General features: G+C 43.1%; 1 protein-coding gene across 1 annotated transcript in view; it reads left to right on the forward strand.

Moving 5' to 3' along the window:
• LOC125464436 (multidrug and toxin extrusion protein 1-like) overlaps nucleotides 1-24,821 on the forward strand; it is a 57,279-nt gene that overhangs the window by 13,168 nt on the left and 19,290 nt on the right. Inside the window, exons 2-9 of the mRNA XM_059655451.1 lie at nucleotides 6,000-6,161; nucleotides 8,182-8,283; nucleotides 10,894-10,962; nucleotides 14,280-14,428; nucleotides 15,968-16,010; nucleotides 16,999-17,043; nucleotides 24,088-24,185; nucleotides 24,312-24,409. Coding sequence (XP_059511434.1) covers nucleotides 6,006-6,161; nucleotides 8,182-8,283; nucleotides 10,894-10,962; nucleotides 14,280-14,428; nucleotides 15,968-16,010; nucleotides 16,999-17,043; nucleotides 24,088-24,185; nucleotides 24,312-24,409 — 760 coding nt within the window. The 5' untranslated portion in view covers nucleotides 6,000-6,005. The remainder of the gene's footprint in view (nucleotides 1-5,999; nucleotides 6,162-8,181; nucleotides 8,284-10,893; nucleotides 10,963-14,279; nucleotides 14,429-15,967; nucleotides 16,011-16,998; nucleotides 17,044-24,087; nucleotides 24,186-24,311; nucleotides 24,410-24,821) is intronic.

Below are 24,821 nucleotides of genomic sequence, written 5' to 3' on the forward strand. Positions count from 1 at the left end.
ACAAAGACATGAAGGGATCTGGGATCATGTGATGGAAGTGGAATTCTGTCATTCCTTCATCAAATGGTGAAGCAAGTTGGAGAGACTGTATCGCCGAGTCCCGCTCCTATTTCTGATGTCCTTGTCAGCTTTGTTCAATGAACTGCCTGGGGTACAGTTCCAGCTCTTCTAGCACTTTACCCACAAGGCCATTCTCCATGTTCGAGCGTTGACAGCAGCTACCTACAGGCCATGCAACAACAGTGAGAATCACAACGAAGCCTGGTCTTGTCCTTCCCCAATATGCATGGCCAACATGTTCCATTAGCATTAGGTGTGGGAAACACACAAACTCCCTTTAACAATTATAAACTGACCTGAGTTCAAGCTCTTCGAAGAGCCTCTAATGTCCTCTTCAAACAGGTTATTCAAATCTTCACAGTTCATTGATAAAATGTAAAGATCTCCAAAATAGTATATCGTATCAACCATGGGGTTCAACAAACTATCCTTTTCAAAGATACACACAAAATAGATAGACAGTCAGGCACACGTGCTCGAGAAAGCAAACCCCGAAAATCTTTAATAATACAGGCATAAATGAGCTGTCTTTACGTCAAGTATTTTGCAAATTCAATTTGCAAAGCAGCCAATGGTCAGCATTTGTTGATGCAAATTTTGTCAGGCTCTGTTTTGACATGGTACGTGTGTTATATGTGCCATATGTGTGACATATCATTCTGACATACCTTTCTGACAGAAGTTGTCGAAGAAAGTGCATCAGGTAAGGTTCTAACAGCCAACTATTTGAGAGCATTTGGAAAAGTACATGTTAGATTGTAACTCAGCAGCCTGAATCAAGCTCACCCTGTTACAGGAGGAACTGAGCAACAGAAGCTTCAGTCTGTCCTTGTAACAGCACTGGCCCAGGCTGTCTGTACTGAATGTGATTGTAGGAAATTTATGGCAGACTCTCCTGCCTGGCAGTTTGTTGGCAAATATATTTGGGCAGGCAAGGGTACAGTGAACTTGGTGGACACTGCATGTCAAAATGATGGCATCTCAGTGTCTCTCCATGTAGACTGTTCCCACTCGGTGTGAGATGAAACCGTATCAAATTCTCCATCGACTGTCCTGATGGCCGTTATTCTCCACAGGGTATTGGCCAAGCTGGGGTTATAAATGTTAACATTGCGCGTGAGGCTCTCTACCCTTGATTGAAAAAGGCTGTGGAATGTTTCATTCTCCAATGAGCAATTAGTGCTGGCCTTGGCAGGAACAAGCCAAATTCTTTGAATGAAGATATCTTTAAAAATTTACAGTGGCAGATGCATCTCATCTAATAATGGCAGGTCCAACGCTCAGCACTCTCTCAGTACTGTGCTAGAGGAGAGGCTGGATTATGTGATTAAGTTTCTTATTCTGTGGTTTGAACCACTGACCGAGAAAGCAGAGTTTTCCTTGAAACACCAACTGCTGCCTGATAGAAACATTAATGCCCAGTGTATGAAATATGATGTCGCTTCAGTAGATGACAGATTTCAATTAAGCACAGAAGGAGAGACAGAATCAGTATATTACTGAGTCAGAGACTGAAGGGTGATCTTATGGAGAGTGGACAGAGTCGATACCCAAGGTCTTTTCCCCAGGGTGGGGGATTCCAAAACTAGAGGGGCATAGGTTTACTGTGAGATGGGAAAGATTTAAAAGGGACAGATGGGGTGACATTTTCACACAGAGGGTGGTGCGTGTATGGAATGAGCTGCCAGAGGAAGTGGTGGAGGCTGGTACGATTACAACATTTAAAAGGCATCTGGTTAGATACACGAACAGGAAGGATTTAGAGGGACATAGATCAAATGCTGGCAAATGGAGCTTGATTAATTTCGGATATTTGGTCAGCATGGACGATTCGGGCTGAAGGGTCTGTTACTGTACTGTACAGCCCAATGACAGTCTGAAAATGAAAAGAGGTTTTGTGTGATTCAACAAATCATTCATTTTCAGACAAATAAATTCATTGAAGGGATTAGGTTAAAAGTTCGGTCAACATCGTGGGCCGAAGGGCCTGTACTGTGCTGTATTGTTCTATGTTCTAAATGAATGTCCTCCTGACACTTGAAGGGCTGCTAACTAAATAAATCGCTGCTTAGCTCACTTGGCTGGTGACTGGCCTACAATGAAAAGTGATGCCAGCAATGCGGGAACAATTCCTGCAGCAGCTGAGGTTACTATGGAATTCCCACTTCCGTGCCCTCTCGCCCTGCCTGAGGTACGGTGACTCTCAGGCGAAACAATCATCAGTCCTCTCTCTCTTTAATGAGAGATCAACCCTCTGGGATTTGTGGTGACTTTAATTCCTTGTTATCAGCAGCCAGAAACTGAATGGGACTCACTGTAATGTGACTTACGAAAGCAGTTCAGAGGCTTGCAATTCTGTGGTGAGTAACTCACCTCCTGACTCCCCAAAGTCTGCCCATCATCCGCAAGGGACCAGTCAGGAGTGAGATTCTCCCCATGTGCCCGGATGGGGGCAGGTCCAACAACATTTAGGAAACTTGACTCCATCTAGGACAGAACAGCCCCACTTGATTGACACCACATCCTCAAAAATTCACTGTCTCTCCCACCAGAATACCAGAAATGGGGTACCGCTTGCTAATTTATCATCGGATCCCTACAGTGTGGCACCAGGCCCTTCAGCCCAACAAATCCCCACTGAACCTCAGAGCATCCCACCCAGAACTATTCCCCTATAACCCACTCACCCTTGAACACCACGGGCAATTTAGCATGGCTGATCCACCTAACCTGCACATCTTTGGACTGTGGGAGGAAACCGGAGCACCCGGAGGAAACCCACGCAGATACGGGGAGAATGTGCAAACTCCACACAGACAGTTACCCCAGGGTGGAATCGAACCCGGGTCCCTGGTGCTGTGACGCAGCAGTGCGAGCCACCGAGCCACCATGCCGCCCAAATTGCAGAAATTCACCAAGGCTCCTTAGACAGTTCTTTCCAAACCATCGACCTTTACAACCTAGAGACAGCAAGAACTGCAGTTGTTGAAGTCAGAGATAACCCAGTGTGGAGCTGGAGGAACACAGCAGGCCAGGCAGCTTTTTCTGAAGAAGAATCCCGACCCGAAACTTTCCTGTTTTCTTATGCTGCCTGGCCTGCTGTGTTACTCCAGCTCCACACTTTGTTACCTCTACAATTTAGTCGGATAAGGGAACACATGGGATCAGCACCACCTGCAAGCTCTCCTCTAAGCCATAATCTCTGCAAACCTCTTCTGTTGGGTAAAGGATACAAAAGCTTAAGTACCTGTACCTTCAGATTCAAGAACAGCTTTTCCCCTGCTGTTATTAGACTTCTGAATGATACTCTCAAATTTTACATTTAATGTCAATCTCACTCATTGTGCACCTTCTTTACAGCCATAACATTGTATTCCTCGCTCTGTTCTATTACCCTAAGGCAGTTTGTATGATCTGCCTGTACTGCACGCAAAACTAAACTTTTCACTGTAACTAGGCAGATGTGACCATGATAAATCAATTAACAAAAAACTACATGAATATTAACATCTTGCCATTCCATTTAGCTACATATTGATTCCCTCATAAAATGGCATTAGCCCAGTTGAGTTTACGTGGAACCCATTGCAAACTTCCCCTTATTAGTTAGGGCATTGAGTTTAAGAGCAGGCAGGTTATGCTGGAACTGTATAAAACATTTGTTAGGTGATACCTGGAGTACTGTGTGCAAGTTCTGGAATCCACATTATAGGAGGGATGTCATAGCTCTGGAGAGGGTGCAAAGATTCACCAGGATGTTGCCTGGGCTAGAGAGTTTCATATATGAAGGGAGACTGGACAGGTGGAGTTGTTTTCCTTGGAGCAGAAGACTCTGAAAGGGGACATGATTGAGATTATATAAAATTATGAGCCATGTAGACACAGTAGATGGGAAGAAACTTTTTCCTTTTCTGGAGGGTTCAATGACTCTGGGTGTATAGATTTAAGGTAAGGGGCAGGAGGCTGAGAGAGAATGTGAAGAAAGCTTCCTTCGCTCAGAGGCTGGTGGAAATTCATTGCCTGTAAGGTTGGTGCAGGCAGAAATCCTTACCACATTTAACAAATATTTAGCTTTACACTTTCAATGCCAAAGCATATCGGTCTATGGGCCAAAAACTGGAAAATGAGGCTGACCCGGGCTTGATGGGCTGAAGGGCCATTTTCAGTGCTGTAGACCTCTATGACTCGATGTCTGTGAACCCATACAGCATGTTCCAGGTCAACTAATGGTTTTGCAAACATTTACCCATTAAATCTCAATGACTCAATTCACATCACAAAACACCAAATACTCTTTTTTTGGTGGCATCTAAAATGGTACTTCATTGCAACTTATTTGACGGTAATTGAGATGCCCTGAAGTCAGGAACACCTCATGAATATCTGAAGCATTCTTCCTTTCACGTGATCTTTGCTGTAAGGGTCTGTTGAATTGTGTTGTATTGAGAATTCTTGAAAGCAAGAAAAGCACAAAATGCAAACTACCACTGCAGACCAAGCCGGGATTTTAATTTACATGTTCTCCGCAATTTATCCATAATTATTTCATAATTATCTAGATGTGGGAGAATGCCAGGTACAGCTACACTCACCGTTTTGTTGAAATATACATCAGAATTCCAGTTGTATCAGGAAGCCAATAAAATAAAAACTACAAATATCTTGATTCATTATAATATTGTCTGCAAGTTGTCTGAAAACCTTTTTCTCATTATCTGCATGTTCACAACCCACTGGATTACAATTGATCATTTAAATTGGTTTTGTTACTTTGGAATTTCTGGGGGGAAATTGGCTACACTTCTAGAATCCCATTGTACCTACACTTCAAAATTATTTTATTGGCTGTACCTACACTTCAAAATTATTTTATTGGCCATCTCTTTTGCTTGCTCTTTGACTTTTTCATTTAATTAAATTTTAACAGAATGAACTACTTTTGAAGCATAGAATGCTGCTATAATGTGCAAACATCTAAGTAACACTTGCGAAAATACATAATGGAGAATTAATTGACGATCAGCTGTTAATTTTAAATCTGAAACAGGTAAATTTTTGCTATGCAAAGGTATGAAGGGAGATGAGCCAAAGCCAAGGATATTGAGAGAGGCGACAGATCAGCCACGATCTCATTGAATGGCAAAAGTGGGCTGAATATTCCTGTTCCCGTGTTAGTAACTGGGAATTATTAAAGGGCAAATTACTAGCCAGGTAACCAATACTTTCTCCATTTGCCTGCTTGTGTTGAAGTTGTTGAAGCATTGAGGGTAGAAGGGAATGAGTGACGTGGAGGTAAGGATGCCAGATTTTTACCTTCAGCCTTTCCCACCAACGGTATGACGTTTTTAGTCAAACCAATCTCGCGAGACAGTAAAGCAAGGAATTAAAAATTGTGCTTTCATTCCGAAAAGTGACCATTTTAGGAGATAAAGCATGAGTGCAACTGTTCAGTGTAGATCAGATCTGACAGAACTCTGAGTATTTCCTTCATTTCACTGTGTCACTTGAATGGAGACCAGAAAATCATTCAGAAAAATTCATCAGCAGCAATGGAAGATTTTCAAAAACTTAATACAACCAATGCGTGTAACAGAGATTGAACATGCTGGAAACATTCGGTAGGCCTGCCAGCAACACTGGAGAGAGAAAATGATTAATCATGTAATTAATGTGCAATTATTTACATGTAGCAATTCTGCGAAAACATTGGCTCCCAGACATGGACGTTGAAAATGCTCCAGCTCTGAAAGATCAACCACTGAAAGTCATGCAAAATTCGAGACTTGGAAATACATTTTAATTTGTCACCATATGCTGCTCTGAAAGGGAACCCCCTGAAAGGGGGGTAACATGATTGGGATGGTAGATAGAATGAGGCTGTGGAGAAGGGGATATCCAAACACCAGAAGCAAAATAGCTGCATTATTTTCCTTTTACAGCGAAGGATGGGAAAAGTGAAGAATTCAGTGGAACAGGACCCTGACAATGCTGCCCAAACATGTGGAGCCTGCAGCAACTTGCTCTTCAGAACCATTAGAGGGTGGTTCCCTATCAATTTTTGGCAGGAAGTCAAAAATATATTCAAACTGGCTGTGCCTGCGGTGAGTTTACAGCCACCTAATATCCCACTTTTTCACACTGTGCTTTCTCTGCTAAACCCGAGTATATCATCTCCTTCGCTTATGGCTCTATAAGTCATTGAGCAGAACATTTTCAGGGCTACACTGCTCCCAGTGAACTAGCCAAGGGTAGCATTTCAGTCCCTTGCTTTGTACAGATTCTCACGTCGAGTGCAATGACATTTTAAAGAGCTGATGGAGGGCAGAAGTATATGTGATCACGCGATGTAGTGAGGGGTGTGAGATCTTCAGTGGAGGAACCTGTCATCAGCCAGTGATGAAACGCTGATGACTTCCCCACAAAAGAATCTTCTTGGAGGTTACTCCTCACAGTTTGCTGCCCAAATCCCTTGCCATCAGTTACTGACAGTACAAAGGTGAAATAGAGGAATTTCAATTTCACTGATGCACATAGCATCGGGGTCACTTCACTCATCTGTGCATCATCATTATTTGTTGAGGCTAGTTTATTCAAACCACTAAGTGTATCAGAACATACATTGTTACAGGACAGTTGGAGACATTTCCCTTATTATCAAAGAAACAATTTTTATAGAATCTCTACAGCTGGAAACAGGCCCTTTGGCCCAACAAGTCCACACCGATCCTCAGAGCATCCCACCCAGAACTCTCCCCCTATAACCCTGTAACCCCATAACCCCACATAATCTACACATCCCTGATCACTATGGGCAATTTAGCATGGCCAGTCCACCGAGCCTGCACATCTAAAGGCCCACTGAATGCAAAGTTGACAACATGTATGAAAGCTAATGTGGGAGGAAACCAGAGCACCCGGAGGAAACCCACGCAGACTTGGGGAGAATGTGCAAACTCCACACAGACAGTCGCCAGAGGGTGGAATTGAACCCGGGTCCATGGTGCTGTGAAGCTGCAGTGCTAACCACTGAGCCACCGTGCTGCCCCAATATTGTAGTTCCTCTTCACTTTTCATTGAATATTCATGTTTGTGCGTGCAATGTTATATTTGCCAATCTCATGGAAACTTGTCGGCTCAGCTGCCCCTCTCTCAAAGGGATAATTGACATGTTACAGGTGAACACAAAACCCTCTGTCAGACTCATATCACTGATGCCACCTGTTAGTTGCCACATTTTCTTACCCTTTTGGCACCTACCCTAGACCCTCACCACACCCAGGCTGCCCCCACATGCCCACTCCCTCCATTTTCTCCTGCTTGCCTCACTTGTGCCTTATAGATAAATAAGGAAGACCTTTGACCTCAAGCACAACTGCACACAGCCAGGTGGTGGCGCCACCTTTCAACAAGCATCAACAGGACACCACAAAATGCATGTGTTCTGCTGACTTCATCTCAAAGACTGCGCTTTTTGAAACAAAAAGGCTGAGGCAAATGAGAATTCAGTGCTTGAAATATCAATGCTGGTGTGGGGTACATGCAATGTTATAGAGATAGCGTTGAATTAATCTTTGCAGTGCAGTTTGCCGTTCGAACTTTGCACCCTGTATAACTCAGTCACCCTGCAGACTACGTTTCCTGCTCTTGCAGGCCTCATAACAGTGCCCCATTTATACAATGCCCTTCTCTGTGCCCATATTCATAATTCCTTTCCATTCATCCATTTATCCATTATTCACTCACTCTATTTGTACAATTTGCTCACTCTATTCAGAGATACCACTTCAACAATGTGGCCCTACAGGTGGCACTGTTTCAAAGTGAAAATCCAGCGCTTTTCTTTATTTTATTACTTCTGAAACGATCATTTCTCACTTGTGCGCCCTAATTCTTGAGCTTTTTATCTGTGAATTTGCCTGCATCGATCTTACCTCTTTCCTTCGCAATCTGTAAAACTTCCGTGAAACCATTAGGAAACTGTAGCTATATTTGAGAAGGACAAAAGACAATTTGTTTCAGTAAAAAACGTTATTGACTGAATTCAAATATTCCCTAGATATAATCAATATGATCAAAATTAATTGGCTGCAAATGTTATTTTTCGTTCATTTTCTTTCATAGATTTTGTCGCAGTTGATGCTATCTCTCTTAAATATTGTTAGCATTGCATTCAGTGGACATTTAGGAAAAACTGAATTGGCTGCAGTCAGTCTTGCTGCTCTGGTGAGTTTTGTGTTGAGAATGTGTTTATTTACTAAAACAGCGATGAAATTGCATTGCTTCCTATCAGTTTCTAGCTCAGTGCCTATATCAGCTGATGAGATGTTCCTTGTGAAAAAGCCTGGTCCTTCCCTGCTGCTCTCAATGGAAGGGCCACTAGAGCCCAGCAGTTGCTTCAGTGGCCCCAGGCTAAAGAACAGGATCATCAGCTCGGGGTCCCAGCTCATTACCATTGTCAGTGACCCATCCTGGAAGCCCCATTTGTGTGGGGGGCATTGGGTGAGGGTGAGATTGGGCTCCATCTTAATGCAGTTCTCGGGGAGTTCACCCTCTGGTAGTGGCTTGGCTCACATGGGAGGACGGCTCACTCGTGCGAGGCACTCGCTGGCTGGTGAGGTTCATGGAACTAGACCAACACTGAAAACAACTTGTATTTATATAACATATTGACATCGTAATAGGTCCTAGGCAGATTTTCACGAGGGTAATCAGACAAAAAAAGGCTTTAACACTTAATCAATGTTGGAGACACTAAAGCGGTGTGTTGTTCCAGCAATATCTCTATAGCAGGAGAGACAATAAACGAGACAGAGATTTACAGTGGAAATTCTGGAGTCACGGCCACCCCATGGAAGGACAACTGCCTATAGTTTAGTGAAGGAAACGGCCTGAATTGGACAAACTCACAGATCTCAGTATGAGACAGAAAAGCATGAGAACTAGGAGCAGGAGTAGGCCATTCAGCCCGCTGAACCTGTTCTGTCAATGAATACAATCATGGCTGATCTCACCTCAGCCTGAATGCAACTTTTTTGCCAGCTACACGTAGCCCTTCAACCCATTACAAATTAAACATCTATCTCCTGCCTCCTTAACTTTATACAATGTCCCAGCATCCATCATGCTCTGGAGTAGTGAATTCCACAGATTCATGACCCTTTCAGAGAGTAATTTCTCACCATCCCAGTTTAAATCTGCCATCCCTTTTCCTCAAACTATAACCTCTCGTTCTGGAGCGCCCCACATGAAGAAACATCCTCTCCACATCTACTTTGTCAATCCCCTTTAGCACCTTATATATCTCAATTTGATCTCCTCTCTTTCTTGTAACCTCCAGACAGTATAAACTGGTCAATCTCTCCTCATAAGACAAACCTCTCATCTCTGGAATCAATCCAGTGAACCTCCTCTGAACTGACTCGAATGCAACACCAGTCCTCCTGAACTAAGGGGACCAAATCTGTCCACAATCCTCCAAGTGCAGTCCCACTAATGCCTTGGATAGTTGCAGCAACCCTTCCTCACTTTTATGCTTAATTCTGTTCGCAATAAATGGCAAAATTCCATTTTCCTTCCTTATTAACTGCTATACCTGCATACCAGTTTTCTGCGATTGATGCATAGGACCTCGATCCTTTACACCAAAGCATTCTGAAGTTTCTTTCCATCTAGATAGTAAGTTTCCTTTCCGGCCAAAGTGGGGAATCTCACATTTATCCACATTAAACTTCACCTGCCAATTTTTGGTCCATTCACCAAATCTATTCACAATCATTTGTAACTTTCTTATTTCTTCATTGCAACTTACTTTCCCCCAATTTTAGTGTTGTTTGCAAATGTGGCTGTAGTCCTTCTTTCCTTGCATCCAAGCCATCAATGTAGATTGTAAATAGTTGGGGACCCAAGGACTGAACCTTGTGGCACCCACTGAACCATGTCTTGTGAATCGGAGAAAGACTTATTTATCGCAACTCTCTGTTTTCTGTTGGTTAGATTTGTAAACGTTAAAACGAGAGGGCATCGACTCAAAATAAGGGGAAGCAGATTTAGGACAGAGTTGAGGAGGAACTTGTTCACCCAAAGGGTTGTGAATCTGTGAAATTCCCTTCCCGGTGAATCAGTTGAGTCTTCCTCATTGAATGTTTTTAAAGCAAAACATAGATAGATTTTGAACAGCCCTGAAATTAAAGTTTGTGGTGAGGGGGCGGGTAAGTGGAGCTGAGTCCATGAAAAGATCAGCCACGGTTTTATTGAATGGTGGAGCAGGCTCGAGGGGCCAGATGGCCCACTCCTGTTTCAATTTCTTATGCTCTTATGTTAGCCAATCTTCTATCCAAAATAATAAATTATCCTAACCCCATGTGATCTCACCTTATGTGGAAACCTTTTGCAATACCTTATCAAATGTCTTCTGGAAGTCCAGACATACTACATATACGGAATCTCCATTTCCCACCTTGCTTGTTAATATTCAAAGAACTCTGTCAAATTAGTCAAACATGATTTACCTTCATTAAATTTTGCCAACGCTCATGGATCTTTTGTCTTTCCAAACGCCCTCTCATTAGTTTGAGGTCGGGAAACAGAGGTTTGAGTGTGCTCACGATTAGGGGAGTTGGAAGTTTAGATTCCAGCGAGAAAAAACATTGAATCTGTTGAGTCTGAAGCAAAGTAAAGAGTATTATGAATTGGCACCTATTGAAAAAGGAGAAACAAAAAGTAAAGAATGGGCAAAAAAAAATAAAATCCTACTTACTGTTACTTTATAACTTATTTGCATTGTATGTATGACAATATTGTTAAATGCTTCCTTTTCTTTATTCTTTTGGACAGATAATTGGTGTATTAGGTATTTCGGTAGGTATTGGCCTGTGTATGGCATGTGACACCTTAATATCTCAGGTAAGTACAGCTACCTCCAGGCAATGGAAGGGATGGTGAATGCTTGTAGCTGCAATAAGTTTGTTATATCAAAGGTGAATAAATCTTCACATAATGGGAGATAAATCACCACGATCTGATCAAGTGTATCCCAGGATGTTGTGGGAGGTGAGGAAGGAAATTGTGGGGCCCCTCGCAGAAATACTTGTATCATTTATAAACAGGGAGGAGATGCCGGAGGATTGGAGGGTGGCTAATGCTGTGTCATTGTTTAAGAAAGGCTGCAAGGAGAAGTCTGAACACGATCCATCTTTGAGACTGACATGGATGGTGGGCAAGTTGTTGGAGGTGATTCTGAAAGATAGGATTTATATGCATTCGGAGAGGCACGGATTGATTCGGGATAATCAGCATGGCTTTGTGAGAGGAAAACTGTGTCTCGCAAACTTGATTGAGTTTTTTATTGAAGTAACCAAGAAGTTCAATGAGGTCAGAGCAATTAGACATTATTGACTTGGACTTCAGTAAAGCTTTTGACAAGGCATTGTATGATAGGCTAATGAGTAAAGTTGGGCCACATGGGATTCAGGGTGAGCTTGCCAATTGGATACATGTTATTTCTGGGAGGAGACAGAAGTTGGTAGTGGAGTGATAATGGGAACTGCAGATGCTGGAGAATCCAGGATAGTAAAATGTGAGGCTGGATGAACACAGCAGGCCCAGCAGCATCTCCTGAGATGTGCTCCTGAGATGCTGCTGGGCCTGCTGTGTTCATCCAGCCTCACATTTTATTATCTTCGGTGGTAGTGGAGAGTTGCTTTTCAGACCGGAGACCTGTGATCAGCCAGGATTCCACAGGGATTGGTCCTGGGTTCTCTCTTAATTGCCACTTATATAAATGATTTAGATGAGAACATAGGATGCATGGCTAGTGAGTTTGCAGATGACACCAAAGTTGGTGGTGTGGTGGGCAGTGAAGAAGGCTATCTAAGATTACAGAGAGAACTTGATCAATTGGGTCAATGGCCTGAGTAGTGGCAGATGGAGTTTAATTTGGATAAATGTGAGGTATTGCGTTTTGGTAATGCGAACAAAGAGATAACTTGCATAATTAATGGTGGGGCCCTGGGTAGTGTTGTAGAACAGAGAGACTTACAGGTTCAGGTACATATTTCATTGAAATTTATGTGCATGTTGCCAGGAAGGGTTCAGAAAGTGCTTCACCCAGTTGCCTTCATTGCTCAGATCTTTGAGTACAGGAGTTGAGGTTGTACAAGACATTGGTGAGGCCTCTTCTGGAATACAGTGTGCAGTGCTGGTCGTCTGCTTATAGGAAGGATATTATTCAACTAGGCAGGGCTCACAAAACATTTACCAGGATGTCACTAGGAATGGAAGGTTTCAGATATAAAAATAGACTGGACAGGCTAGGACTTCTTTCCCTGGAGCACAGGAGGTTGATGGGTGACCTTATTGGGGTTTCTAAAATCATGAGGACCATTGATACATTGAATAACAGGGGTATTTTCCCTTGGGTGAGGGAGTTCAAAACTAGAGGGCATATTTTTAAGGTGAGAGGAGAAAGACTTAAAAAGGACATGAGGAGCAACTTTTTTAGACAGAGAGTAGTTCGTGTGTGGAATGAACTGCCAGAGAGTGTAGTGGATGCAAATACATTTGTAATGTTTAAGACACATTTGGATAAGTTCATGAGTAGGACGTGTTTGGAGGAATATGAGCCAAGCGCAAAACACAGTGAGTAGTTTAGTTTAGGATCACGGTCAGTATGCACTGGTGGGACCAAAGGGTCTGTTTTCATCGTGTATGCATGTATGACTCAATTTGCACCTCTGGCCTTGGGATACATCATCCCCTCCATGAACATGAACAAGAAAGAGCAGGGGAACACCAAATATAATTTCTGGACTGTCCTGAATTAGTTGATTTCACCTACTGTAAGGTTGCTATACTCATCCTTAACACTGTTGATTTTAGATTAGATTCCCTACAGTGTGGAAACAGGCCCTTTGGCCCAACAAGTCCACACTGCCCCTTGAAGCATCCCACCCAGACCCACCCCCCAATAACCCACACACCCCTGAACACTACGGGCAATTTAGCATGGCTGATCCACCTAACCTGCTCATCTTTGGACTGTGGGAGGAAACCAGAGCACCCGGAGGAAACCCATGCAGACACAGGGAGAAAGTGCAAGCTCCAGACAGACGGTTGCCCGAGGCTAGAATTGCACCCGGGTCCCTGGCGCTGTGAGGCTGCAGTGCTAACCACTAAGCCACCATGCCACCACTGTTGAGCTGAGGGTACGAAAATGATCCAGCAATTTTGAACCAACAAGTAAGCATTCATCTAAGAGAGCAGCTTCGTATTTTATGCAAAATACTGGCAACAAGGCAATGCTCCATTACTACTGCAGTATTGATTGATTAATTTTATTATCTCATGGACCAAAATACAGTGAAAAGCTTTGTTTACAAGCAGTTCAGGCAGATCACAACAAGCAAAGGATGTACAGATCAAAAACACTTAGAGGCGTACAGGTTACTTTGCAGGTTAGTAATTGTTACAGATTTAAAATTTAAATTTAGAAGTGCAGAACGATTATAGGAAATGTTAGAGCCAGATCTGACCGGCATCAGCTCTTCATCACAAAATTGATCATGAAATAAGTGAAAATGTTTGAGAAATGTTCTTGAGCTTTGTTGTCTCTGCTTGTCTCAGACTACTGTGGATACTGGGACACTGAAGAAAGTTAAGGACCGTAGACAGATTTTTAATTCGTAGCAGGTTGAAGGGACATGGAGAACTGGCGGGAAAGTGGAATTGAGGTCGAGATGAGAGCAGCATGGCAGTATTGAATGGTGGAGCAAGCTTGAGGGGCTGAATGGCCTAATCCTGGTCCTAGTTCTTGTGGGAACATTGAGAAATTTTGCAAAAGATTTCCTTCGGGGCTGAGGTAGAATTCATAATGGAGCAAATGGTTTAATGGAAGATCAGGATGGACAGATCAAATTGTCTTTTAAAATTCCATGCTTTCTAATACTTGTTTCCAATTGATCTTTCTTTCCATTGTTATTGAAATGAAATGGTTCAAAAGCACTTTACATTCCTGTGGTTCTCATCTGAATGTATCTGGTTTGTTTAATCCTAACCATGAATGGAATTTAGTCATTTCGATCTAGTTAGGTGAAATGTATCTTCTAAATTTTCAGCAATATAATGTTGTTTAGTCATTGTAGAAAACAAATGGTGGCTATCAGAATGTGATGTACTGGTCAATATTGATCCAATTCTCTTTAACATTTTGTTCTGATTTCCAGACGTACGGCAGTAAGAACCTGAAGCGAATCGGGGTGATTCTCCAACGAGGGACCCTCATTCTCCTGATCGCCTGCTTTCCCTGCTGGGCTTTCTTCGTAAACACTGAGCACGTTTTATTGGCTTTGAAACAGCCTCCTCAAGTGGCCAAGTGAGAGTCTTGTTCATATTTTATGGCAAAAGAGAAACAAAATAATCACGTTTGTGTCAAAGAAAGGAGACCGACTGGTGTTTCAATCATCAAATGCATCAATGAATGCAAGTGTTATGTCAAAGGGAATGCTGGGATAGTGTTTATCATTGCCCATCTACCTTTAGTGTGGGAAGAGTGGGGGCAATCTCAGCTGGATCAGTATCAACGACAGACCATGAACAGTGAGCTCGTGAAATGGTGAGTCAACCATCTCCTTTCATCTTTCAGGCCTTTCATCTCCCTCAGCCTGCTCTGCATTCAATATAACCATGGCTGATCACCGAGCTCAATACCCTCATCCGGACGTTTCCATCCAAACCCCTCTCCCAACTATCCAATGATCCTTTCAGCTGCAAGAGCTATATCTACCTTCTTCTTGAAATTACATCATGTTTTGGCCTCAATAATTTTCAGTGGTGATGAATTCTGTTGGTTCTGGGTGAAGAAATGTCTTCCTCATCTCAGTCTTCAAATGTTTACCCCTAATCCTTAAACTACGCGCCCTGGTTCTGCATTTCCTCACAATCAGGAACATCACTCCTGCATTTCACCTGTCCAGTGAAAGAGACATACAGCATGAAAACAGGGTCTTCAGTCCAACTCGTCCATACCAACCCAATTTCTCAAACTAATCCAGTCCCACTTGCCTAGTCTTGTTAGAATTTTATAGTTTTTTATGTGTGAGATTCCGCGTCATTCATCAAAACTCCAGTGAATATATTCCTAATGATTCAATCTCTCTTCACATTTCGGTCACTCATTACAGTAGCGACTACACTTCCAAAGTACTTCTTTCGTTGTACAGTGTTATGGGACATCTGCTCGTTTGGAAAGGTCTTGTTAAATGTAAAATCTTTCCTTCTGAATTAAACAAAATCTCATCAGTTCAGAAATAAACAGGATTTCAGCAGAGTTCCTGTTTCAGTTCAATAATCCTCTCCATATGTTCTGTCTGTGTTGTTCTGTAACTCGCATCTTTCAGTTGCTTGATTTGCGCTTTGATTTCTTATTGTCACATGCACCTCATTACAGTGAAAAGATTTGTTTTGCATGCAGTACAGGCAGATCATACCATACAAACTCCATGAGAGTAATAGAACAGACCGAGGAATACAATGTTACGGCTGCAGAGAAGGTGCACAAAGAGCGAGATCGACATTAAATTTAATATTTTGAGATGTTCCTTTTGGAGTCTAACAACAACGGGGAAGAATCTGTCCCTGAATCTGATGGTACGTGTGTTTAAGCTTTAATATCTCCTGCCTGAGGGAAGAGGTTGCAATGTTTAACAGCCAGCAAGCCCTGACAGTAACATGGAGCTGCCTGATGAAAAAAGGGGAAAGTGAGTCTCAGACATTCTCTGATTCCTGTGTCTCAGAGGGACGTAGACACAAAATACCAAACACATGACTACTTCAGTTAAGTGCACCTGCAGATGCAGGCAGTGATAATCTACGGTTTCCCTGCTTTTAACAACATATTCTACTTTTCTTACAGATTAGCTCAACTCTTTGTGCTGATCGGTAGTTGCGGCCTCCCCGTAAGTTACGAACGCCTGTTCACTCTAACACACACACACGAACATAACAATGGAAGTCCTTCATTATTTGGACAGGCCAGAACAATCCAATAAGGAACATCACAATGGATCTCCCTGGATTTCGAGGGAATTTTACTGTTCATCTGATCAGGATGAAGCAAGTTATTGCAGATACTGGAATGTGAAATAAAAACAGATTTCTGGAAATACTCAATGGTTCAGACACTGTCTGTGGAGAGGAAAACAGGTTGAGCAAGTCTATGACCTTTCGCGAGTACTGCCCTCAGCCATGTAACACAAATGCGAGTCTAGATGTGGAATGAACATCCTGAGAAAGTGGTGGATGTGGGTACAATTGCAACATTTAAGAGACACTTGGATAGGTACATGAATTGGAAAGGTTAGGAGGGATTTGCGCCAGGTGGGCAGGTGAGATTAGTTTAGTTTGGAGTTACATACGGCATGGGCTGGTTGGACCGGAGGGTCTGTTTCCTTGCTGTAAAACTCTATGACTCTATAAACCCACAACCTTCTGAATCAGATAGCTATGGACAGAGTGATGACTAACATAGATGCAACATTCAGGCTTTTATGAAGTGACAATGCCGGTGTTGGACTGGAGCGGATAAGGTCGGAAGTCACACGACACCAGGTTATAGTCAAACAGGTTTAGATAAAATCACAAGCTTTTGAAGCACTGCCCCTTCATCAGATGAAGCGAATGTTGAAAGTACGCTTGAAGTTATTTCACCTGTTGAAGAAGCAGCGACCGAAAGCTTGTGATTTTAAATAAACCTGTTGGACGATAACCTGGTGTCATGTGACTTCTGACGATCGGCTTTTGGACCGTGCAAATCAGCTGCAGTCATGGTGAACAGAAACCCAGCACAGGTCTGGGTGAATCTTTTGAAAAATGTCTGAAAATCTCTTTTCAACTTCATTCCTGATACACTACCTGCTGCTAATTGCTTCCAATATTTTCTCCTAGGCAGTATTTCTTTATCAGTTGGAGCTCAGATATCTTCACAATCAGGTAATGGGCACTGAATGTTGGAGTGTGCTTGAAATTACTTCAAAACGGATGCAGTAAGACATCATTGGGAGTTAAATAAAGCAAAGAAATGTGGATGCTGAAGATCTGAAGCAAGAATAGAAATTGCTGGAGAAACTCAGCTGGTTTGGCAGTACCTGAGGAGAGAGAAACGGAGTTAATGTTTTGAGTCCAGTTCTGAAGAAGAGTCAGTGCACTTGAAACATTAACTCTGTTTCTCTCTCCACAGACATGGCCAGGCTTGCTGAGTTTCTCCAGCAATTTCTATTCTTGTATCATTGGAAGTTGTCAGTTTCATAGCTCTTATTTCGGCGATCAATTGTGAATTGGTAGAAGATTCATAATAATTCAGCAACTAATCTGGAAAAGGTGGATTGAATCAAGCATCATTCCAAAGTATGAACAGCTTAGGAACAGGACGTTCTGCCCAATAGATCCATACTGATATTTGTGCTGCACAGAATCTTATGACCACCTTTTGCGATTCCACTTGACCAACACATCCCATTATTCCTTCCTTTCGCATGTGGCCTCATCCAGCTTCTCCTTAATTGCATCTATGATGTTCACCTCAAACATTCCTTGTGGCTAAATAATGAAACTGATTCCTAAGTACAAAGAGATCTATTGGAGGTCGGTTCCATCTTCACTGCTGGGGGGGATATCGGTGGAGTTGATCGCCGACGCCCAATTTTCATGTCACTGAAATCAAAGAGACAAAGGCAGATGGTCACTGCAATGGGAGGGTGGGTGACCTGCTTTGTCAGATTCTTACCCAGACTGTGAATGTGGAAATTCCTGCAGGCTCATTCAGTTTTTGAATCTCAGTCTATGGCGACTTAGCCAAGTGGTAGGAGGTAGCATCTTAACATTGTCACTTTAATGGGGCTGCACAGTGGCTCAGCGGTTAGCAGTGCAGCCTCACAGCACCAGGGACCCGGGTTCAATTCCAGCCTCAGGTGCGTGTCTGTGTGGAGTTTGCACATTCTCCCTGTGTCTGGGTGTGTTTCCTCCCACAGTCCAAAGATGTGCAGGCTCGGTCAGGCTAAATTGCCCATTGTGTTCAGGGGTGTGTGGGCTACAGGGGAATAGGTCTGGGTGGGATGCTCTAAGGGGCAGCGTGGACTTGTTGGGCCAAAGGGCCTGTTTCCACACTGTTGGGGATCTGATCTAATCTAGTACTTTTCTTAAATTCATTTGTAGGATGTGGGCCAGCATTTATTGGCCATTCTTAATTACCCAGAAGGCAATTGAAAGTCAACCATGGGTCTGGTGGCACATATAGGTCAGACCAAGTAAGGATAGCAGATTCCTTCCCTAAAGGACATTAGTGATACGGGATAGATTTTTTTTCCTCAAAAATCAACAATGATTTCCTGGTTGCCATTAGAGTCTGAATTCCAAATTTTTATTGAATTCAAATCCCAAAATCTGACATGGTCGGATTTGAACCAAGGTCCCCAAATAATTATTAGGTCCAATGATAACGCTTGATAAATGCCAGTGATAAAGTTTGTTTGTAAGTTGTATCAATCTTTCGGTTCTTGAGAAGTCCCAAAACATTGAAAAACGAATGGAGGGAGACAGAAAAAGAGGTAACAATAGGCCGATTAGACTAACATCGATTTTTGGAAATCAAATTTGGAATCAATTCTTAAGGAAATAATAGCAGAATATTTGGAAAGTCTGAATCTAATGAAGTCGAGTCTGAAGAGTTGATGAAAGGGAAATTTATTTGAGTTTTTCGAGGAAGTCTCAACCAGAGTGAATCATAGAACCTCTACAGTCTGGAAAGAAGTGACTGTTTTTGTTGGTGCTCTTGACGTGGAGTGGGTAGGTTTCCTGGACCCATCTTCCCAAACTTAAATGAATTCTGTGTCTAACTGTGTGGAGGATCCATCTGCAGCAGCTGCTGTAGGTAATTGGGCGAACACATCAGAGGAGAGTAATTTCTCCTTCATTTTTTGAAATGTTATGGTCTGATCTGAACGCCACTGTTGGCATTCCAGTTCCATTTCTGCTCACTGATTGCCCTCACAGTGTTGATCGTTGGGGATTCAGTGATGGTAATACTACTGAATGTCAAGGGGCCAGAGTTACATTTTCTCCTGTCAGACGTGGTCATTGCCTGGCACTGTGATGCTAACTACCTGACACTTACCAGTCCAAGCCTGGACATTGTCCAGGATCTCGTTTCATTTGGACAGGGACCGCTTCAGTATCGGAGGAGCCATGAATGGTGCAGGACTTTATGCAGTCAGTGAACATCCCCACTTCTGACCTTATGATGGTGGGAAGGTCATTGATGAAGCAGCTGAAGATGGTTGGGCCAAGGACATGACCCTGAGGAACTCCTGCAATGATATTCCCCTGCAGAGATGACTGATGTCTCACACCCACACCATCTTCTCCTGCGCTAGGTAGGCCTCTAATCATGGAATCATTGAAACCCTACAGTGTGGGAGCAGGCAATTTTGCCCATCTCAGCCAGGCCCGGACCCCCTGCCTTCCCCCTGCATTACCCACGGCCATTTCACCTAACCTGCACATCTTTGGACTGTGGGAGGAAACCGGAGCACCTGGAGGAAACCCACGCAGACACGGGGAGAATGTGCAAACTCCACACAGACCGTCACCTGAGGGTGGAATTGAACAGAGTGCAGGGAATCCTCAAGGGCGAACGTGAAGAGCCAGAGGTGGTGATGCATGTCGGCACGAATGACGTCGGGAAGAAAAGGAGGGACATTCTACAGCGGGACTTCAGAGAACTCGGAAGAAGACTGAAAAGCAGGACTTCCAGGGTGATTATCCCCAGTTTGCTTCTAGTTCCTCGGGCTGGAGAGGGCAGGAACAGGGAGATAATGGACTTGAACATGTGGCTGAGGAACTGGTGTCGGAAGCAAGGATTTAAATTCTTGGATCGCTGGGCTATGTTTTGGGGTAGGGATAAATTGTACAAGAGGGACGGGTTGCACCTTAATAGTTGGGGACCAGCATTCTGGCAGGCAGGTTTGCCACTGCAACACAGGAGTGTCTAAACTAAGTAATGGGGGGGAGGGGACAAACTGGAAATTTAAGAATGATGTTAAAGGGAAAGTGAGAATAAGAGAAGTTAAGAAAGACAACAGAATCAAGCGAGCAGAAAACTCAAGAAGGAATCATACAGTATGGCCAAGTGAAATAGGGATTGATAGGAAGGGTGAGGGGAGTAACGAATTAAAAGTATTATATATGAATGCACGAAGCATAAGAAATAAGGTGGATGAGCTTGAGGCTCAGTTGGAAATTGGCAAGTACGATGTTGTGGGGATAACTGAGATGTGGCTTCAAGTGGACAGGGCCTGGGAAATGAATATTCAAGGCTATACGTGTTATCGAAAGGACAGACTGATGGGCAGGGGGTGTGGGGTGGCCCTGTTGGTGAGGAATTCAGTCCGTTGCGAGGGGGGACATAGAATCAGGAGATGTAGAGTCAGTATGGATACAGCTTAGAAATTCTAAGGGTAGAAAGACCCTAATGGGAGTTATCTACAGGCCCCCAAACAGTAGTCAGGATGTAGGGTGCAGGTTGAATCAGGAGTTGAAATTGGCCTGTCACAAAGGTGTCACTACAGTTGTTGTGGGAGATTTCAACATGCGGGTAGACTGGGAGAATCAGGATGGTACTGGACCCCAAGAAAGGGAGTTTGTGGAGGCCCTCCAAGATGGATTCTTAGAACAGCTTGTACCGGAGCCTACCAGGGAGGAGGCAATTCTGGATCTGGTGTTGTGCAAGGAACCGGATTTGATCAGGGACTCAAAGTAAAGGAGCCATTAGGAGGTAGTGACCATAATATGATAAGTTTTAATCTGCAGTTTGAGAGGGCGAAGGGAGAATCGGAAGTGTCAGTATTGCAGTTGAATAAAGGGAACTATGGAGCTATGAGGGAGGAGCTGGCCAAAGTTCAATGGTACAATACCCTCGCAGGGATGGCAGTGGAACAACAATGGCAGGTATTTCTGGATATAATGCAGAAGGTGCAGGATCAGCTCATTACAAAGAGGAATAAAGATCCTAAGGGGAGGCAGGGGCCGCCGTGGCTGACGAGGGAAGTTAAGGACTGTATAAAGATAAAAGAGACGTATAACAGAGCAAAGATGAGTGGGAAGCCGGAGGACTGGGAAGCTTTTAAAGAGCAACAAAAGATAACTAAAAAGGCAATACACAGAAAAAAAAAAGGTACGAAGGAAAACTGGCAAAAAATATAAAGGAGGATAGTACCTTTTTTAGGTGTGTGAAAAGAAAAAAAATGGTTAAGACTAAAATTAGGCCCTTAAAGGCAGAAACGGGTGAATTTATTATGGGGAACAAGGAAATGGCAGAAGAGTTGAATAGGTACTTTGGATCTGTCTTCACTAGGGAAGACACAAGCAATCTCCCAGATGCAGTAGTGGCTGAAGGACCGAGGGTAATGGATTAACTGAAGGGCATTTATATTAGGCAGGAAATGGTGTTGGCTAAACTGTTAGGTCTGAAGGCTGATAAGTCCCCGGGACCTGATGGTCTGCATCCCAGGGTACTTAAGGAGGTGGCTCTAGAAATCGTGGACGCATTAGTAAGCATTTTGCAATGTTCTATAAATTCAGGATCAGTTTCTGCGGATTGGAGGGTGGCAAATGTTGTCCCACTTTTCAAGAAAGGAGCGAGAGAGAAAATAGGGAATTATAGACCATTAGCCTGACATCAGTGGTGGGAAAGATGCTGGAGTCAATTATAAAAGATGAAATTACAACTCATTGGATAGCAGTAACAGGATAGGTCAGCGTCAGCATGGATTTACGAAGGGGAAATCGTGCTTGACTAATCTTCTGGAACTTTTTGAGGATGTAACTATGAGGATGGACAAGGGAGAGCCAGTGGATGTAGTGTACCGGGACTTTCAGAAAGCCTTTGATAAAGTCCCACGTAGGAGATTAGTGAACAACATTAGGGCACATGGTATTGGAGGCAAAATACTGACTTGGATTGAAAATTGGCTGGCTGACAGGAAGCAAAGACTAGTGATAGACGGGTCCCTTTCAGAATGGCAGGCAGTCACCAGTGGGGTTTGGTGCTGGGACCACAGCTGTTTACAATATACATTAATGATATAGATGAAGGCATTAAAAGTAATATTAGCAAATTTGCTGATTACACAAAGCTAGGTGGCAGTGTGAAATGTGAGGAGGATGTTATGAGAATACATAGACAGGCTAGGTGAATGGGCAGATGCGTGGCAGATGCAGTTTAATGTGGATAAATGTGAGATTATCCATGTTGGTGTCAAGAACAGGAAGGCAGATTAGTATCTCAATGGAGTCAAGTTAGGTAAAGGGGAAGTACAACAAGATCTAGGTGTTCTTGGACATCAGTCAATGAAAGCAAGCAATAAAGTGTGAAGCTGGATGAACACAGCAGGCCAAGCAGCATCTCAGGAGCACAAATGTGCTTGGCCTGCAGTGTTCATCCAGCTTCACACTTCATTATCTTGGATTTTCCAGCATCTGCAGTTCCCATTATCTCTGATACAATGAAAGCAAGCATGCAGGTACAGCAGGCAGTGAAGAAAGCTAATGGCATGCTGGCCTTCATGACAAAAGGAATTGAGTATAGAAGCAAAGAGATCCTTCTGCAGCTGTACAGGGCCCTGGTGAGACTGCACCTGGGCTATTGTGTGCAGTTTTGGTCTCCAAATTTGATGAAGGACATTCTTGCTATTGAAGAAGTGCAGCATAGGTTCACAAGGTCAATTCCCGGAATGGCAGGACTATCATATGTTGAAAGATTGGAGCAATTTGGCTTGTATACACTTGAGTTTAGAAGGATGAGAGGGGATCTGATTGAGACGTATAAGATTATTAAGGGGTTGGACACTCTGGAGGCAGGAAGCATGTTTCCACTGATGGGTGAGTCCAGAACCAGAGGACACAGTTTAAAAATAAGAGGTAGGCCATTTAGAACAGAGTTGAGGAAAAACTTCTTCACCCAGAGAGTGGTGGATATATGGAATGCTCTGCCCCAGAAGGCAGTGAAGGCCAAGTCTCTGGATTCTTTCAAGAAAGAGATGGATAGAGGTCTTAAAGATAGTGGAATCAAGGGTTATGGAGACAAGGCAGGAACAGGATACTGATTGTGGATGATCATCTTTTGATCATAATGAATGGTGGTGCTAGCTTGAAGGGCCGAATGGCCTACTCCTGCACCTATTGCCTATTGCCTATTGCCTATTGAACCTGGGTACCTGAGACAGCAATGCTAACCACTGAGCCGCTGTGCCGTCCAAAATCCCATGGACTCGACTTGGTTTGGCTTACATGTGACTCCAACCCCCAGCGATGTGGTCGACTCTTAACTGCCCTCTGAGCAATCAGGCATTGGCAATAAATGCTGCCGAGCCAGCAATGCCCTCATCCCATGAATGAATAAAAAAATTTTAATAAAAATAATCAATTTGCTATTCCAGACAAAAGCAATTCACCCCGATTTCCTTATTGACAGGAAAATAACCCAATTTATTGTAAACAAACTTTGTTCTTTAACAATTGGCAGAGTAAAATAAAAGATTATTAATTTACTGGAACATGATTTTCACTATAAACCATTAAAGCTCCAAATGCACGTACGCACACTCATTCATGAAGAAGACAGATGGACAACAGGTGGTTTGATGGAAAAATTACAGCTTGCAAAATGTAGACAGGGAACAAACTCCAAAGATCAATGATGTGAATCAAAAGGTGGAGAGTTATTTGCCATAGCTCTTTTGTTATTAGCAATATGGACAAGCTGTTGTCATCTGTTGTCAATACATTGTTGATAGTCGATCTTCAATTTGATAGGTTTTTATAAGGAGAACTTAGGTCTTTTCTTGTATTAGAATTCTTTCCTTCAAATTCCTTGCTGATTTTTCTCCTCAGAACATAGCCCAAGGTTATGGGTGGCTAGACCACTGACATTTCCACTCTGCCACTTCCACTAACAGCTTTATGTCTTTGTTTGTTTCTCAGGGGATCACCATACCTCAGCTTTTTGTTGGTTTCATCACCAACGTCCTCAATGTTGTCATCAACTACCTCTTCGCCTACGTGCTAAAGCTGGGAGTGGCGTAAGTAGCAAAAAGTATTGAAATTCTAAAATTTCACGTATATTCAAATCCTGTTTCTGACTAGTTAAGCAGGCAATGAGCTGGCTACTTTTGAAGTCACGCTTAACATACAAATGTGTTTTCCAGGGGCTTGGCTGCTGCCAATATTACTTCTCAGTACTGTCAAACTATTCTCCTGTTTGGATACATTCGATGGAAAAAGTTGCATCTTCAGACCTGGGCAGGTAGGTTTCAGGGAGGGTTACTTACAATTTTGGGTCATGGTTTGGAATGGGGGATTTCCTTTTGAATCCTCATTACACACTCCACAAGAGGTTTTTAACATGGAAGATCCTTTGAGATAAACAGATCAATCGCGATCAAGGTATTATTTCATTGGAGGTCGTTCAGAGAGTGTTTACGAGGATGATCCCTAAAGGAAGCATGAACAGGTTGGGACTCTACTCACAGGAGTTTAGAAGAATGAGAGGCGATCTCATTGAAATGTATGGATTCTAAAGGGACTTTGAGTGAGTAGGTGCTTAGATGATGGAAGAGTGCAGGATCAGAGGGCATTATGTCAGAAAAAATGCACCAATTTAAGAGTGAGGTGAGAGGGAATTTCCTCTCTCAGAGGGGTATGAGTCTTTGGAACTC

Source organism: Stegostoma tigrinum, chromosome 27 (genome assembly GCF_030684315.1).
Source record: "Stegostoma tigrinum isolate sSteTig4 chromosome 27, sSteTig4.hap1, whole genome shotgun sequence".
In the NCBI taxonomy this organism is placed as follows: Eukaryota; Metazoa; Chordata; class Chondrichthyes; order Orectolobiformes; family Stegostomatidae; genus Stegostoma; species Stegostoma tigrinum.